Source organism: Ovis canadensis, chromosome 22 (assembly GCF_042477335.2).
Source record: "Ovis canadensis isolate MfBH-ARS-UI-01 breed Bighorn chromosome 22, ARS-UI_OviCan_v2, whole genome shotgun sequence".
NCBI classification, from domain to species: Eukaryota; Metazoa; Chordata; class Mammalia; order Artiodactyla; family Bovidae; genus Ovis; species Ovis canadensis.
This window is the reverse complement of record NC_091266.1, coordinates 65,365,930-65,381,089: the sequence shown is the minus strand read 5'-3', so window position 1 is coordinate 65,381,089 and position 15,160 is coordinate 65,365,930. Positions and strand designations below refer to the sequence as shown.

The following is a 15,160-nucleotide window of genomic DNA, read 5'->3' as shown; positions in this document are numbered from 1 at the left end:
AGTTTTAAAGCCTGCAGATTAGACTGCAGGATACGGCTGGGAGGAGCAGCTAATTTAGAGAGCTGGAACAGAGCCACTTAAGGTGCTGTCAAGGCAGCAGCGGCAGCCGCCCGCGGCCCCCGGGTCTGCCCTGTGTGATGTCCTGAGTGGGTCCCTGCATCTGTCCTGCCCTGGCCACCTGCTTACCGTGGGAAGCCCTGCTCTTACCTGGACAAACGGGGCCCCCTCTCCTTCTCTGCTCAGAGGTCGGTGTCACGGGCACCCAAGGGCCTCCCACCCTTCAGCTCTAGTGCTCGGTGAGCTGAGGGCGCCTCACAGGTCCGGGCCCCCATGGTGACACCTAATGATACAGTGTTTCCAGAGCTGAGAGTGTCCTGCCCTTCAAGTCGGGTCTGATGCCAGCTCCTGGGTTAGCGCAGACCCGACGGGCCGAGGGCTGAGTCCCAGCCCTCTGCCCTTGCGCGTCTCCCCGGCTGATTGCGAGTCCCGGGCTCCCACAACCTCCTATCAGGTGTGAAAATTTGCTAAAACAACTCACAGGACTTACGAGAGTGATTCACTTGTGATGACATCTGTATTATACAGGGCGCAGCCCAGGACAGCTGGATAGCCGACGGGCAAGGGCAGGCCGCAGGGCAGGGGTCTCCGGGCCTCACGCCCTCCTGGGGCTGCCACCCCCCTAGGACGTCAGCGAGGTCAGCACACTGCAGCCCTCTGAACCCAAAGGAAGCTTTCTGAATGCTTCATTACTAGGCCTGTCCCCCCGGATCCTGGAGGCTGGGGGTGGGGCCAGGAAACCAACCCTCTGATCACGTGGTCGGCCTTCCTGGGACCAGCCCCCACCTCCACGGTCACACATGGAGGCGCACCAGTCACCGTGTCGTCAGCCTGAATTCACGTGAGGTCGGGGTCCTCAGGAGTAAAAACGACGCCCCAGTGGCTCAGCTAATTAAAAGGGTTTTAGGAGCTTGGCGCCAGGAACTGAAGGGGGCACAACACAGACTTAAACTATTACTTTTTTTATGATGCCAGAGATGCTGTCTGGGGTCTTCTGGAACCAGACTCTCTCGCGTGTGTTTCTAAGGCAAGCACAGATGACTGCAAATCACGTGTGGGGTTGCAGTAAATTCAGCGAGGTGTGCGACCCTGTCACACTGCGTACTCGATGCTGTCCCGGGGGTTATAATTGGGCAGGAGACCTGACCTTGAGCCCTAGAGACTTCTAGGGCTGCAGTTTCAACTTCTCAGTGACGCTGTGTTCGAGGGCAGAATGCTCCGTGGGATTCTGGGGTCCTTGGTCAGGATGAATCACTGTTGAGCCTTCCAGCCTGAGTGTCGGCCGTGTGGGGAGCTGTCCTCTCTCAGGGAAGGGGGCAGCAGGGCTGCAGGAGGCACCACGCCTGCAGCTTTCTGAGCGGCATTGGGCCCGCCGGCTGAGCCCGGGCATTTTTCTCGCCTCTGCTCGCCTCTCTCCAAGCCTCCCTGACTCAGTGCCACCTGAGGGAGGCTGCTTGGCCTCCCCAAGCATTCCGGGGTAAAGGGTACCAGCGTTCAAACACCCCCACACCTGGGAGGTTGGGTCCTTGTGCGCCCTGAAAAGTGCCAGAGGAACCAGGATCTTGCAGGGGGTGGGGAGCCGGGGCACGGGGGCAGTGCCAGCCTCGGCTTCTGTGGCCTCCCCGCTTCCCAGCTGGGAGCGGCCGCGTGCGGCGTGGTCTGACGTGTGCTTAACCTTAGTGTCACACCCACGGAACCTCGGGGACAGCACACCCTGGGATGATGGCAGTCTGCCTCCAGGAAGGGCTCCTCTGGCCTGGGGGCCATGCCTGCTGCACCGAGTGAGCTCAAAGCACCCACGAGCCTCCTGTCCAGGGGCTGGGCCGGTCGTCAGCCCGAGCCGCCCAGGTTCTCGGGAAGCAGAGATCCTCCAGGGGCACGGGCGGTCGGTTCCTCCATGCGCGTCCCCTCCAGCCAGTCCCCTACAGGCCAGGACGCCCGAGGTCCCCCACGCGTGTGAGAGCTCACCCAGACGGAGAATGCGCGGCCGCCTGCTGCCGTTAGCTCTCAAAGGAGGAACCCGCGGGGGGCTCTCCCTGCCCGTGAGGCAGGGAGACAGGGGCAGGGGACTGGGTGCGAGACGTGAGCCCCAGGACCCCGCAGGCCCCCAGGTGCTGTCGGAAGCTGGGGTGACCTGAGGTGCGGGCAAGGCTACCAAGGAGCTGGGAGGCGTGCATGGCACAAGCGTCCACATGTCACGGTGGGTGCTGAGCCCCTCTCACGTCTCAGATCTGCCTATTCACTCCTGGACTGGCAGCTTCTCTGCGGAGGCCCCCACTGGCCCAGCTCCAGGCCTGCTCCTGCAGGGTCCCCCACTCTGGCCCTCATAAGGCCAGGCAAGGCAGCCAGTGCTCAGGGTTCCCTGCGGTCAGAAGCCCTTGCCGTGACGAAGCTAGACTCTGATAGAGGTCACAGCAGAGTAGGTGGCACCGTGACTGTCCGAGAAGGTAAGTGCCCCTGGATGCCCCGGCCTGTGGTCCAGACGGAGTTACCCAGAAGGTGTTTGCTTCGCTTCCTGCCCACGGGAGGCTTGCTCTCACATCAGAGGTCACTCGGAAGCCCAGGAGCTCCGTGCAGAATGAGGCCATAACCAGATACCCGTTTCTGAGCATAAACCACCAGGTCCCAGGAGGAAGAGGGGAGAGCCGTTTCCACCCTCTTTTCCCTGGATCTTCACGTCTGCGGGCCCCACAGTGCCTCACCTGACCTGCCCCGTGGGGCCGGGCCTGCTCAGTCCTCCCAGGTCAGCCCCTTCCCAGGGACAAAGGTGGGCGGAATGGGAAAGGGGGCAGAGCCCAAAGAACACAGAGGTGCTGCCTTCTGGGGTCAGAGACTTCAGCCCTGTGGCTGTGGCCCAGGGCACATGGGTCCACCCTGCAGACAGGACTCAGCTCCTGGGACAGCGCACTCAGGGACAAGTGCCTGGAGGAGAGAGGGACCCGGGTGTGTCTTCCCGAGTGTGGGAGATGGGGTGAGGCTCGGAGCCCTCCCCCGCTGGGCTGGGCTGGACGCGTGGAGGGAGAAGCGGAAACATCTTCCCCCTTACAGAGCCCTGGACGCTGGGCTGTGCTGTGTGAAGGCCGTGGGGGGATCGTTTTGTGTGCCAAGCCGGCAGTCCCCGTGTCCATTTGCTGAAACGGGCCTTTGTGCTCTAGGGCGGCTGTCTAGATGTTTTGCACCAGACTTAACTAATTCTGGCACGCTAATTGTACCCTCTGGGATTTGGGGACAGTTAAAGAGGAGAGGGAACATGGCAGCCATCCAGAAATTATACATTGTGATTAAGCCAGAGGAATGTATATGTATTGCTTAAAATGTGCATAAACGATACATGAAATTAATTCTGCATCGTACAGCTGGCTTGGTCCGGTGGAGACCAGGCGTGACCAGTGGGCGGCTTTCTCCTGGGGGATCACGTTTGCTTACCTGCTGCCGGCGCTTTGCCTCAGGTCCGCGGGCGTCCCTGTGGCACAGGAAGTGGGCTCTTTGCATTCTGGACAGGATTGTGTGCGTGTTAACTGTTGCCACGCCTCTGTCTCCGGGGTAATAATCCTCCATTACGGCTCTAATTGGCTCCGCTCTCCCGTCACTGGAGAGGCTGGTGGTGGTGGCGGTGGGGGTTGGGGCTGCTCCCCGCACGTCGGTCCAGACACTGGGTCTCTCCGAGAGGAGGGCGTGGTGTGACCGTCTGCCCACACGGCTCTCGGTGCTGATGGAATCAGCGCGTCCCAGAGGCAGCAAACCTACAGCAGAGACCCACCCGCATCTGGGGTGAACCAAGTCAATTCCGGTCGACGCGAAGCTTCTTTCTTAACAGCCGGACTTGGAGCCCAGGAGCTCAGTGGGATGATGACCTGAGTCCGACTGGGCCTCCCGTCAGGGGGACCTTTTGGAGCCCACGTGTCTTTGCGTCTGAGTGTATCCACTTCTCGGGAAGGATACCTGCCCAGGTGTGCGGTCTGCCCTCAGCCCGCATCCGGGGAGGTGACGGCTGTCAGCAGCTACCAGGGCTGGAGGCTGAAACCCTTCCACTGTTCACACACCAGGAGCACGGCTCAGGGCCCCCCACTCCACCAGGGGCTGCGACAGCATCACTCACCTGCCTCCGGCTGCTTCTTATTCCCCAGGCCCCCCACTTCACGTGTTAACCAGAACTTTCTCAGGCCAGGCAGAATCACGGCTCCAGGACCCCAGGACACCTCCCAGAGCCAGTGGGGAGACTGGGTTTGGCTGAGGCTGGCCTCACACAGCCTTTTGGGTGCTGGCAGGGGGCTACCTCTGCACACCCACTCTGTGCCCACGGGAACACGAGCCCCTCTGTGCCTCTGTGATCGAGGCTGCTGGCCGCTCGGTAATTCGGGCTGAAGTATCCTATCCCCTGGGGGTGGATGCACACGCCCCAGACTTTCCCACATGGGCAGATCCTCGCTGACCCGCTTTCTCAGTGAACTCGTCACTCCCCGGGCCCTTCAGTCGCTGTAGCTGTGATGGTGCCGAGTTCGGTGGGACCAGGTCCCGTCTTTGAGAACCCCAAAGTGAGGTCTTCAGGGAGGAGATGAGGGTATGTGTCCTGCACAGACACCGCCTGCCTCTCGCTGTCAGAAATGCTCCTGGGAGTGTAGATTCTACTCCGTCCTTCCTCCCCTTTAGGCTCTGTCCTGGGTCAGGGTCCCCAGAAGGAGCACTTTGGACAGTGCTCCCAGTGCCCGGACATACTGAGAAGTGGCTTCAAGAGAAGCAGCAGAGGAAGGCGGGCGGGGGCGGGGATGTGGTGGTTGGGGGAAGGGTTGGGCTAAAAAGGATGTGGTCTCAGCAGGAGACCAGTCACCGTGGATTTGCCCCATGCCCTAGACCCCACTGGCCTGCTGGGGGAAGCAATGCCGGGGCAGGCAAGGTCTCCAGGTGCAGCAGTGGACCTCTGAGCACAGTCCCCAGAGCCCAGGGCGGACTAGCTCAGGAGCCGGGGACGGTGTCCCTGCCCGTAAGGTTGATCCACACTGAAGGGCATCAGTGTGACCGTGCCTGGGGTCCTGGACCAAAGTGGAGAATTAACAGGAAAGGACAGAAGGTGGGACAGGAGTTGGAAGGGGCTTAAGAAATCATCTGGGCTAGGCCTGCGTCCACCAGTCTGCTTTTATAAACGAGGACGCTGAGTCCCCAGCAGTGGGATCACTGCTTGGGGTGCGGAGACACGCAGAGGCAGAGCCCTCCTGGAAGGCAGGGCTCCAGGCCCCTGGGTTCCTGAGTGCCCCCCTGAGTGCCCCCCCAGTGACTCTGGAGGAGGGAACAGAGCAGTCAGCCATGACGCGGAGGCCCCTGGGGGTGGCGCTGAGATGCCCCATCACTGGTGTGCGTGTGTGTGCGTGCGCACGTGTGTGTGCACGTGTGTGAATGCGTGTGTGTGCACACTTGTGTGCTGCGTTTATGCACAAGTGTGTACTCACGTGTGTGCACACACGTGTACATGCCATGTCATGCATGCCATGTCAGTGCATGCGTGTGCACACATGTGCACGTGCCTTCATGCACGCGTGCGTGTGTGTGCGCACACAGGTGTGTATACGTGTGTGAATGAATGCATGTGCACACACAGGTGTGTGTGTGTGTTTGTGTCGATGCGTGTGTGTGTGCACACGTGTGCGAGTGTGTGTGTGCATGTGTGGGTGGAGGGGTGCTGGGCGCAGGATGACTCTCGGCCGGAACAGCTGAACCCGTCAGGTGTATCTGCTCTTGAGGTTCGTTGTACTGCAGGTGCCGTCAGGGGCCCCAGGGGCCACGCAGCAGCTCCTAGATTTTTGAATAGATAGACAGGGATGCAGTGAGTCAAAGATACATCTAGACTTTCCCACTCAGGCCAAGTGCCGTCAAACAGTGAAAAGATATCATCCCGACTGTCACAAACCAACTTACTCGCTGCCAGGAGCTTTGGTCTTGGAGATATTTTTCCAGCTGCAGCCTAGCCAAAGAAGGCTTTAGGAGGCTGTGTGTGGGCAGTGACCAGCCGCCTGTGTGCACCAGACAAGCCTGATGGATGCCCTCTGTGTGAGAGGGTGCCCAGGACTGGGCTTCACCCTCTGCCCTGCTGCACGTCTGCTGGCTTCTTACTTCACATCGCCTGCATTCTGGTCTAGCTGAAGCTGCAAGCAGCCTGCATCACACCAGGCAGACCTCCCGCCACCCCACCCTCTGGTGCTCTGATAACTCAGGTGGGCTACTCGTGGTGCTAAGAACACGTGCTGAGTGTTGCCAGGAGTGCAGCCCCCAGACCCAGCAGGAGGCACTCCATCACCCTCCAGAGCATCTGAGAGGGAAGGGGCTGTGCTCCTGGCAGGGTTTATGGTCCCTGCTGGCCCAGAATTCTGTGTGAGAACTCACGCAGTGGCAGAATTGCACATAATGTATAGAACAGCATAATTACCTGCAGCTTTATACACAGTAAAAGCTTCTTAAGCCAGACAACTTCTGCACCAGCAGGCAGGCAGCTTCCTCCAGGCGAGAGGTCACCTGTGCCCTGTCCGGGCCCCCTGGGGGCAGCAGGCAGACCCGTCCATCGGGCAGGTCCGTGTCCGGCTTGCCAGTCCCGCCCCTCAGGTCTAGCCCTTGTTGGCCTCTCATCCTGTCTCTATAAAGGCTGACCCTCATGTTTGCCTCAATTTTCCCACAGTGATGGGCATGTTAGAATAACACAAATGTCCATCGCAGGCCCCACCTACACAGATGATGGAATGGAGATCACTGAGGGTGAGGGCAGCTCTCAAGGTCACCTGAAGGTCAAGGGCATGCCTAGAGCTGGAGGGTGCATCCACTGAGAAGGCAGGTCATGGCTGTCTACCCGGAAAACCAGGGCAGCAGGGGCCCAAACAGGCTGGGGGTCTAGATTACTGCTGGCCAGATGCAGACCCTGGTGCTGGCACCCAGGATGGGGAGGGGTCCAGGGTGAGGTCTGCTGGTCGTCAACCTGTGGAAACTCACATCTCACAGCTCTGGAGGTCAGAATCCACCCCCACGGGACTGAATCCAGGTGGGGAGGAGGGGGCTGATTCCCTCCCAAGGCTCAGGGGAGGCTCTGCTCTAGACTTTCCAGCTTCTAGAGACATCGGCATCCACAGCCCCTTCCTCCCACATCAAGGCCTGAGTGGCGCATCCCCTCACCTCTGCCTCCACCCACCCACCCCGTGTGTGTGTCTGTCTGTCTGTCTTCTGCTTCCATCCTCCCATCCTCTCCTCTGATTCTGACTCCCCAGCCTACCTCTTCCCTTACGAGGACCCTTCTGATGACACTGAGCCTGCCTGGACAGCCCAGCCTACTCGCTCCATCTCAAGACAGGAACTTAATCACACCTGAAAGGTCCCTTTTGCCCTATAAGGTAACATTCATAGGTTCTTGGGAGTAGGATGTAGACCTCTTTGGGGTCGTTATTTGGCTCCCACTCCCATGAACCTGGCCTGGCTGTGGAGTAAATCAGACAGACCATCTAAAGGTCATTTCCATGTAGGGATCTGGTCTGCACAGAGTTTCAGATCATGAGGCTCAGCCCCTGAGCTGAGCCTTCTGTCTGGCTCATGGGAAGTGGTCGGCTGGTCTGAGCACAGAGGCTCAAGGGTGCGAGGGATTTTCTCTGTGGGAAGCAGACTGAGGTGTGCTGCCTGGATCCAGAGAGGGAGCAGGCAACCAGGTGTGTCTGATGGTAAGGCAGGAACTGGTGGCTGGGAGGCCAGGCTGTGCCCAGAAGTTCCCCAGGCCCTCAAGAAATCAATGACCAGAGGGTTTCAGTCGACGAGGACTAGTCCTGCCCATTCCTGCAGCTTCTGAGGAGCCTGGGGAGAGTGCTGGAGCTTCCCGGGCCCTCAGGTCACTGTAGGACGCTGAGGTCCCTGGAGGGGAGAGGCCTAACCCAAGAAGAATCTTCTGGAAGGGCCAGACCAGAGGCGGGACAGAGCTCATTTCTCTGCACCACCACGAGACGCACAGGATACAACCTGAGGCCGCTCGGGTGACCTCGACCGGCTGTGCTGCTGAGTCGTGCGGAGGCCAGGTCTGGATTCCTGCGTGCGTTCCCGCGTTGCAGACTCACTCCGCGGGAAGGGAGCTCGCCCTCCCTTTGTTTTCCTTTTCTTCACTGTCTCTCCTTTGCAATCTTTCCTTCTCTCTGAACCTTTCACAGAGATGAAGCCTTAAAATTGCGTATCATTCCTTTTGGAGACTTTAGTTTCCTCCATGTGAGAATGCAAAGCTAATTCTTTGCTTTTCTGAAAACAAAGCGGGACACCTCAGCGGGGCTGAGGTTGCTGATTCCAGCAGCCGGGTTGCTGGTTCTCGGCTGGACACGGATGAGCTGTGGCCTCCATGTGGCTCCATGAACCCTGCTGCTCAGTCAACGTCCAATCAGGGAAGTTTACCAGGAACCAAGGTCTGTGTTACCTGGTCCTTGGACCCAGGGCCAGAGTGGGAATCCAACTGAAAGGAGAGCTGGCCTTTGGGAAGAGCTCAGACCTCCTGGGACCCAGTTAAGCCTCTCACTTCTCTGAATTTTGCTGTCCTTACGAGTAAAAGGAAGGTCAGGTCGCTGTCTGCCTGTGAATCAAATGAGAGGATGTATGAGAAACATCTAAGAATCACCCTGAAAAGCCAGACATCATTATTATTATTCATACTTGTAAAATATTACTTTCGTGCAGGTGTGGATTTCAGCCCCAAAGGGCATCTTGGGGTTGGATGCATGCCTGCACTAACCTGTCTGCGAATGCAGGAAGCGTAAGAGGCTCGGGTTTGATCCCTGGGTCAGGAAGCTCCCCTGGAGGAGGGCATAGCAACCCACTCCAGCATTCCTGCCGGGAGAATCCCACGGACAGAGGAGCCTGGCGGGCTACAGGCCATAGGACCGCAGAGACTCAGACACGACGGATCGACTTAGAACACACACTATGGTCTTTTGATGCATGCCTTTGAGGGAGACTAAGAGCGGGTTCTTGATTTGCACAGGTGTGTGGTCTGGACGGGCGATGACCGAGTTTTCTTCTTCAACCCAACGATGCAGTTGTCTGTCTGGGAGAAGCCGATGGACTTGAGGAACCGCGGGGACCTCAACAGGATCATCGAAGACCCTCCTCACAAGCGCAAGCTGGAGGCGACAGCAAGTAACTAAGACGGGTGGGCCCTGGGCACCCACCTATAGGAGAGTCTAGACTATACATCCCTGAGCGTGGGAGGAGAGCACAATTCTCCCGGTTATGCTGGCAGTTGATTTTGAAGGTCTTGGGGTCCCTGTTTCAGAATTTAGTCATTGAGTTTTTATGGCGCTTTCTGCAGAATCTTTGATCCTTCCACGGGATTGGGTCTGGCTTTTCTTTGCGTCACGTAAAGTTACGAACCCAGAGAAGGTTATCCTTCAGCCACTGGGAGCTTCCTTTCCAGTTCAGATATTAGCCTGCATCTAACCTTTTCTCTTACTTTTAAAAAGTTGTTTTCTATTATCAAATTAATGGGTGTTGGTTAAGCATTCTAGAAAATGCAAAGCAGCCTCACCATGTGAACTCATCCACGGTGATCGCCTCGATGTGCTAGTTCTGCTGCTGGCCAAAATCTTGGCCTTCTCTTCCCATCGAAGCCAAATGAAAGATACAGAGAGTTTGGAGGAGATACAAACGTGGCTTTAATTCTCACCTGGCTGAGAGGGGAAGACAGCAGGCTCATGCCTCCAGAGCTGCGTGCACCCTCCACAGGGAATCCTGTTCAGTCTCTCAGCCGTGTCCAGCTCTTTGTGAGCCCATGGACTGCAGCGAGCCAGGCTTCCCTATCTTTCACTATCTCCCGGAGTTTGCTCAAACTCATGTCCATTGAGTTGATGATGCCACCCACCCATCTCATCCTCTGTCACCTGCTTCTCCTGCTCTCGATCTTTCCCAGGATCAGTCTTTTCCAATGAATCAGCCCTGTGCATCCTGAGGAGTCTAGGGGCTTCCATAAGATGAGGGTTCACAGTCAGAGTCAGTGATGATGAGCAGAGCTGTTAGGGTCTTGATCACTTCCTCTTGTATTATCTCAGAGACAGTCACAGGCTGGTGCCAGCAACCCAGCAACCGCGTCTGTCAGTTCCGTGGTGCTGCAGCCTTCTTTCTGATAAGTAACTGCACGGGGAAGGGTGTCGTGAGGGTAAACGCCAGATACAGAACGTTTTTAGCATGGAGTCAAAGGAAATAGGAGTGAAGTGTAGCTCCTGCAGAGTTAAGGGGCCGAAAAGCAAACTTCGTTATAGACATGCAGAGTTAGAAGCAGTTAAAGTGAAAAAAAAATAATAATAACTAGTAATGTTCAGGCCTACTAACTGTTCTCTTTATCTTCTTTATTCTTAGGAAAAGTGAAAGTCTTTAAGTCCTGTCTAACTATTTGCAACCCCATGGGCTGTATGTAGCCTGTCAGGCTCCTCTGTCCATGAAATCCTCCAGGCCAGAATACTGGAGTAGGTACCCATTCTCTTCTCCAGGGGACCTTCCCAACCCAGGATCGAGCCCAAGTCTCCCACATTGCAGCCGATTCTTTAGTCTGAGTCGCAAGGGAAGTAAAAGAAAAAAAAATCATGCCCTTTTTTTCCTTTTTACTGCAACAGTTTGCTTTTTTCCCCCATCATTTGGTTTTTGCTCCAGATGTTGTATGACTGCCCCTTGAGACTACATGTCATATCAGCCCTGGGATTTCTTTGGAAGGAATGATGCTGAGGCTGAAACTCCACTACTTTGGCCACCTCATGCGAAGAGTTGACTCATTGGAAAAGACTCTGATTCTGGGAGGGATTGGGGGCAGGAGAAGGGGACGACAGAGGATGAGATGGCTGGATGGCATCACTGACTCGATGGACGCGAGTCTGAGTGAATTTTGGGAGTTTGTGATGGACAGGGAGGCCTAGTGTGCTGTGATTCATGGGGTCGCAAAGAGTCGGACACGACTGAGTGACTGAACTGAACTGAACTGAACTGAACCTTCTCCATCACGCACCCATTCCAGAGCTTTGTAGGAAGCCCATCCACTCTTTGTTTGAAGGGTGCTTGAATTCACCTAAATTGCATGTGGAGAAGGGAAAAGATCCTTCCCAGCTGCAACGGAATCCAGCGCGTGGCAGAGAGATTGCTGTTCGGAAGCTGCCCCAGCAAATCCGCCAGAGCAGAACACTTTCATGTGTTCAGAAAGGATCTGCCGATTAGGTCTTATTCATTTTTTATCAGCTGTGTTGGGAAAGGTGCACTCCCTGAGCACGTGGGTTGAAATAGTCTTGGCTTCACTGAGATCTTGAGATCAGGGTTTTCCCTGACTGACCCTCAGAGCTGGGCTGAAAGGCCAGGAAATGGAATCTTGACCCCTGGAGTGAATGTTTGCTTTAGCTTTGGAGTGGTTTTTTGAGTATTTTTGAGTCCATCTCAAGTGACGCTAACACAGATAACAGAGATCAGCCTTCACTTTTAGCTGGATCCAGAAGCATTTGAATGGAACTTTAGGAGACAGTGTCTTAAAAGCTTCCTCAACATTTTGATCAGTGCTAAGGGACATGGACAGATTGCTCTTGCAAAGCTGGCAGCAGTCTGCTAAGATGGAGCGATTGATAACGATAACACTGTCAACTGAAAAAGTACACCCCACCTACAAGTTGAGAGTTAAGTCTTATTCGGCAGAAATTTTTAGGACTTCAAGCCCAGGAGACAGCATCTCAAGTGACCTTGAGAGAACTGTTCTGAGCATGCCAGGGGAGGAGCCAGGTTACATAGACGTTTTACAGCAAAAAGGTCAGGTAGTCTGAACACCCAAAGATTATTGTTAGCTAAAGAAAACCAGCTATCCCAAAGTAAGGAATTTAATGCCTTTCCATGTTTGGGAAAGTGCCAGAGTGTGGGCTCGATGAAATTGTTCCTTTCCTATGCACCTCAGCTTGTCTGGGGCCAGAGCCCTGCGTTTTCACACCTTGAGTTCCCCTGGGGCTTACCGCGGTCAGCGGCTATAGTCTGACGGCTACTAGGTCCTGGGTGTTCTCCCTCCTGGGTGTCCTCAGGGTTCACTGGCTCACACTGGAGGGCTGTGGTCCCTGGTGACTGTGGCATCCTTTTTTACTGGTGTGTCAGGGAGTGTTCCGTTTCTCAGTACATTCCCCTCTCTTAAGATGATGAGTGCACCCCTCCAGAGCATCAGCTCGAGCCAGCTGATTCTGAGAAGGGAATGTTCTAGGTGGAGACCTCAGTCTGTAACACAAGCTGTTCTCAGGGACAGCGAGAACTGGGCTGTGATTTCGCTCCCTCCTTTGACTGAGGCATCCGTTATCTGAAAAGATGCTTTGCGTGCTGAATGAAGGCTTGAACCAAAACCCCTCACACACAGACATCCGGCGTCCAACGTCCTCACTCTGGGACAGGAGAGACCTCACCACCTGTGGGGCTGGTGTCCCGAGACCTGCCAACCCCTGGAGGATATTCAGGTGCAGGTTGTCACGAGGATACTTATTTGCAAACAGTATAGGCAGTCTCCTCGCTCCTTCCTGCAGCTCGCATTCTCAGAGATAATTGGGTGCTGTTTCTTTTTTCCCCCAAGGGCTGGCAGGGATGAGAACGGATGGAACTCATTAGCAGTCTGGACACAGTTGGTCACCTGTTTTCTGCTCTGGACCAAGTTGAGGCAGGGCTATGAGAGCAGAGAGAGGTGAGCAGGGTCCTCCCCCACCCCGAGTCCTCTGCCCTTTCCAGGCTTCTGAGGTGGAGAACAGTGTTAGAAGATTAACAAGCATGTTAGCAAAGTGAAAGGTTTATTTGAGCAAAAATCGATTTCGATCCCGAAGCCCCAAACTGGAAGTGGTTGGAGCCTGGGAAGGCTGGCCGGGTGCAGGCACAGAGGCAGAGCAGGGGAATCAGCTGCCGGGCACCAAGGAGGCCTACCTCCTGCCCAGCTGGCCCTCCTCAGCGTCCCCACTGACCGGTAACCCTGAGGCTTTTACTGGCTCAGATGTCTGTCCAACGGCCTCCTTGTATAATTAATTACAACAAGGACCTGAATTATCTGGGTCATAGATCAGGGCTCCATTTCACTCTGCTGGCCTGAATCTCATTTTGCACTTAAAAGGTGGAGAATGGAGCCTTAAGTCTGACAAACACAACTGGAAATGCCTGATTCTTGCAGGCGCAACACGTCAAGCCGTTCTGTCTGCCACCGTTCTAATGGTGGCCCCTGAACCACTCTATCCAGATAGACGTGTGATTATAAATTTACAAGCAGCTACAGAATGATCTTTAACCTTACTTACTCTTAATTAAAAGAGGAAGAGCTGCCTTAAGCAGTCTTAAAGTCTTTGCATCTTAAAGACATGCAAATGACCTCAATTCTCAACTTCCGGTTGCAGGGCAGGAATTGACATTTAAATGGATAACCTCTAATTTCCTAAGATCTACTCACTGAAATTATTCTGTTTGTAGCAAAACAGGACAGGGAGTATTTCTGGAAGACTAATTAGTAATGAGCAGGCAGAGTTGCTGACCTCAGGCCATGAGCAAGGTGAATTTTTCCCTGGCTGATCACCTGTCATGACTCACCTAATGTTCTGACCCTAATTATTCTAAGAATCACCTCTAGGGAAGATTGTTCTTGGTATAGAATTTTGTTTTTCACATTGTGTTGGACTATGAGTCGTTATAGATTTAAATATTAAAACCTGTTTCTTGTCTGAAATGGAGCCATTAAGCATTCCAACTGATATTCATTATTTTTCGAGAGGCAAGTAGAACTTGAAAAAATACTTCCCTGGTGGCTCAGCTGGTAAAGAATCCACCTGCAGTGTCGGAGACCTGGGTTCAATCCCTGGGTTGGGAAGATCCCCTGGAGAACGGAACGGCCACCTACTCCAGCCTTCTGGCCTGGAGAATTCCATGGACTGTATAGTCCATAGGATCGCAAAGAGTCAGACATGACTGAGCGACTTTCACTTTCACACTTCTACTTTCTGCCACATTTAACTGCAGTAGGTTTGGAGGGGTGTGTGTGGGGGTGTGTGTTTTGTGTGCATACTAGGAATAGCAGCGTGGAAGGAGGAGTTAATATTGTCAGGCAACTATGGGAAAAGGGTGCAGAACTGCCAGAAGGGCTAAGCCCGTCAACAGATAAGAAAAGGCCACCTTTTCTCCATTCTGTTGTCCTTGCTGAGAGGTTTAGCTGAAGGCCTGAATTATTTCCTAATCATCCCACAGTGCATCCAGGCTTTACAGCTCTAGCAGACAGGCTGTTAGTTGGGAGTAATGCCTGTTGAACTGTGAAGTGAGAAGCAACAGCCTTCACCCCACGTCCACTCCGTGTCCTGATGTTCGGGGCTGCCGCACGCTCTTCCTCGGTGAGGATGTCCCACTCACATTGGTTTTCCCACCAGCTTCAGCATTTCTCAAATCTCTTAGAGGCTCAGTTCTGCCACCTGTGTTTACCTGCAGCACCAAAGACCTCTCTTCAGGGCAGTGGGTAGTGGAGGCTGAAGTGAAATGAGAAGTCATGAGATGCCTTTTATTCGGGGACCTCACTGAGGACTGTAGCCAGGGAGAGAGGCTCTCAGGTCACTCTGAGGAGCTGCTCCAAAAGATGTTGACTTAAAAAAGATTTTTAAAAAAAGCACAATGTGAGAGTTGTGAGTCAAGTTTTATTTGGGGTGAAATGAAGACTGCAGCCCGGGAGACAGCATCTTGGATAGCTAGCGCTGAGAGACAGCTCCCAAGAGTCAGGGGGCGGGTCAGTATATATGTGATTTTGGTGAAGGGGGAGTCCATACAATCAGGCACAGATTTTTGCAGAAGATTGCTACTAGTCTCATGAGGGTTACTGCTAGTCACGAGGGGCAGTCATCACCATGACGGATTTTGGTGCTTATATAGCTATGAGGAGGTACAAGAACTGGGCTCATAAAATCAGCTCCTGAAAATATCTAGTTACCCGAACACCTGTCCAGCCAGTTTCTCCAGAACACAGAGGGCCTTGCTCCTGCTCTCCACCCTGAGCTCCTTCCAGGGGGTGCTGAAGGTCGGCAGCTGCAGCAGCACCTGATGCAAGCCTTGTAGAGGTGGACGGCAGGTGCCAGTTTGTGGGTGACCGAGG

At 54.8% G+C, this 15,160-nt stretch overlaps 1 protein-coding gene across 1 annotated transcript in view; it reads left to right on the top strand.

The window, feature by feature from the left end:
* The window catches only part of TCERG1L (transcription elongation regulator 1 like), a 197,247-nt gene that overhangs the window by 135,682 nt on the left and 46,405 nt on the right, over positions 1-15,160 (top strand). The window contains exon 7 of the mRNA XM_069567708.1: positions 9,041-9,195. Coding sequence (XP_069423809.1) covers positions 9,041-9,195 — 155 coding nt within the window. The remainder of the gene's footprint in view (positions 1-9,040; positions 9,196-15,160) is intronic.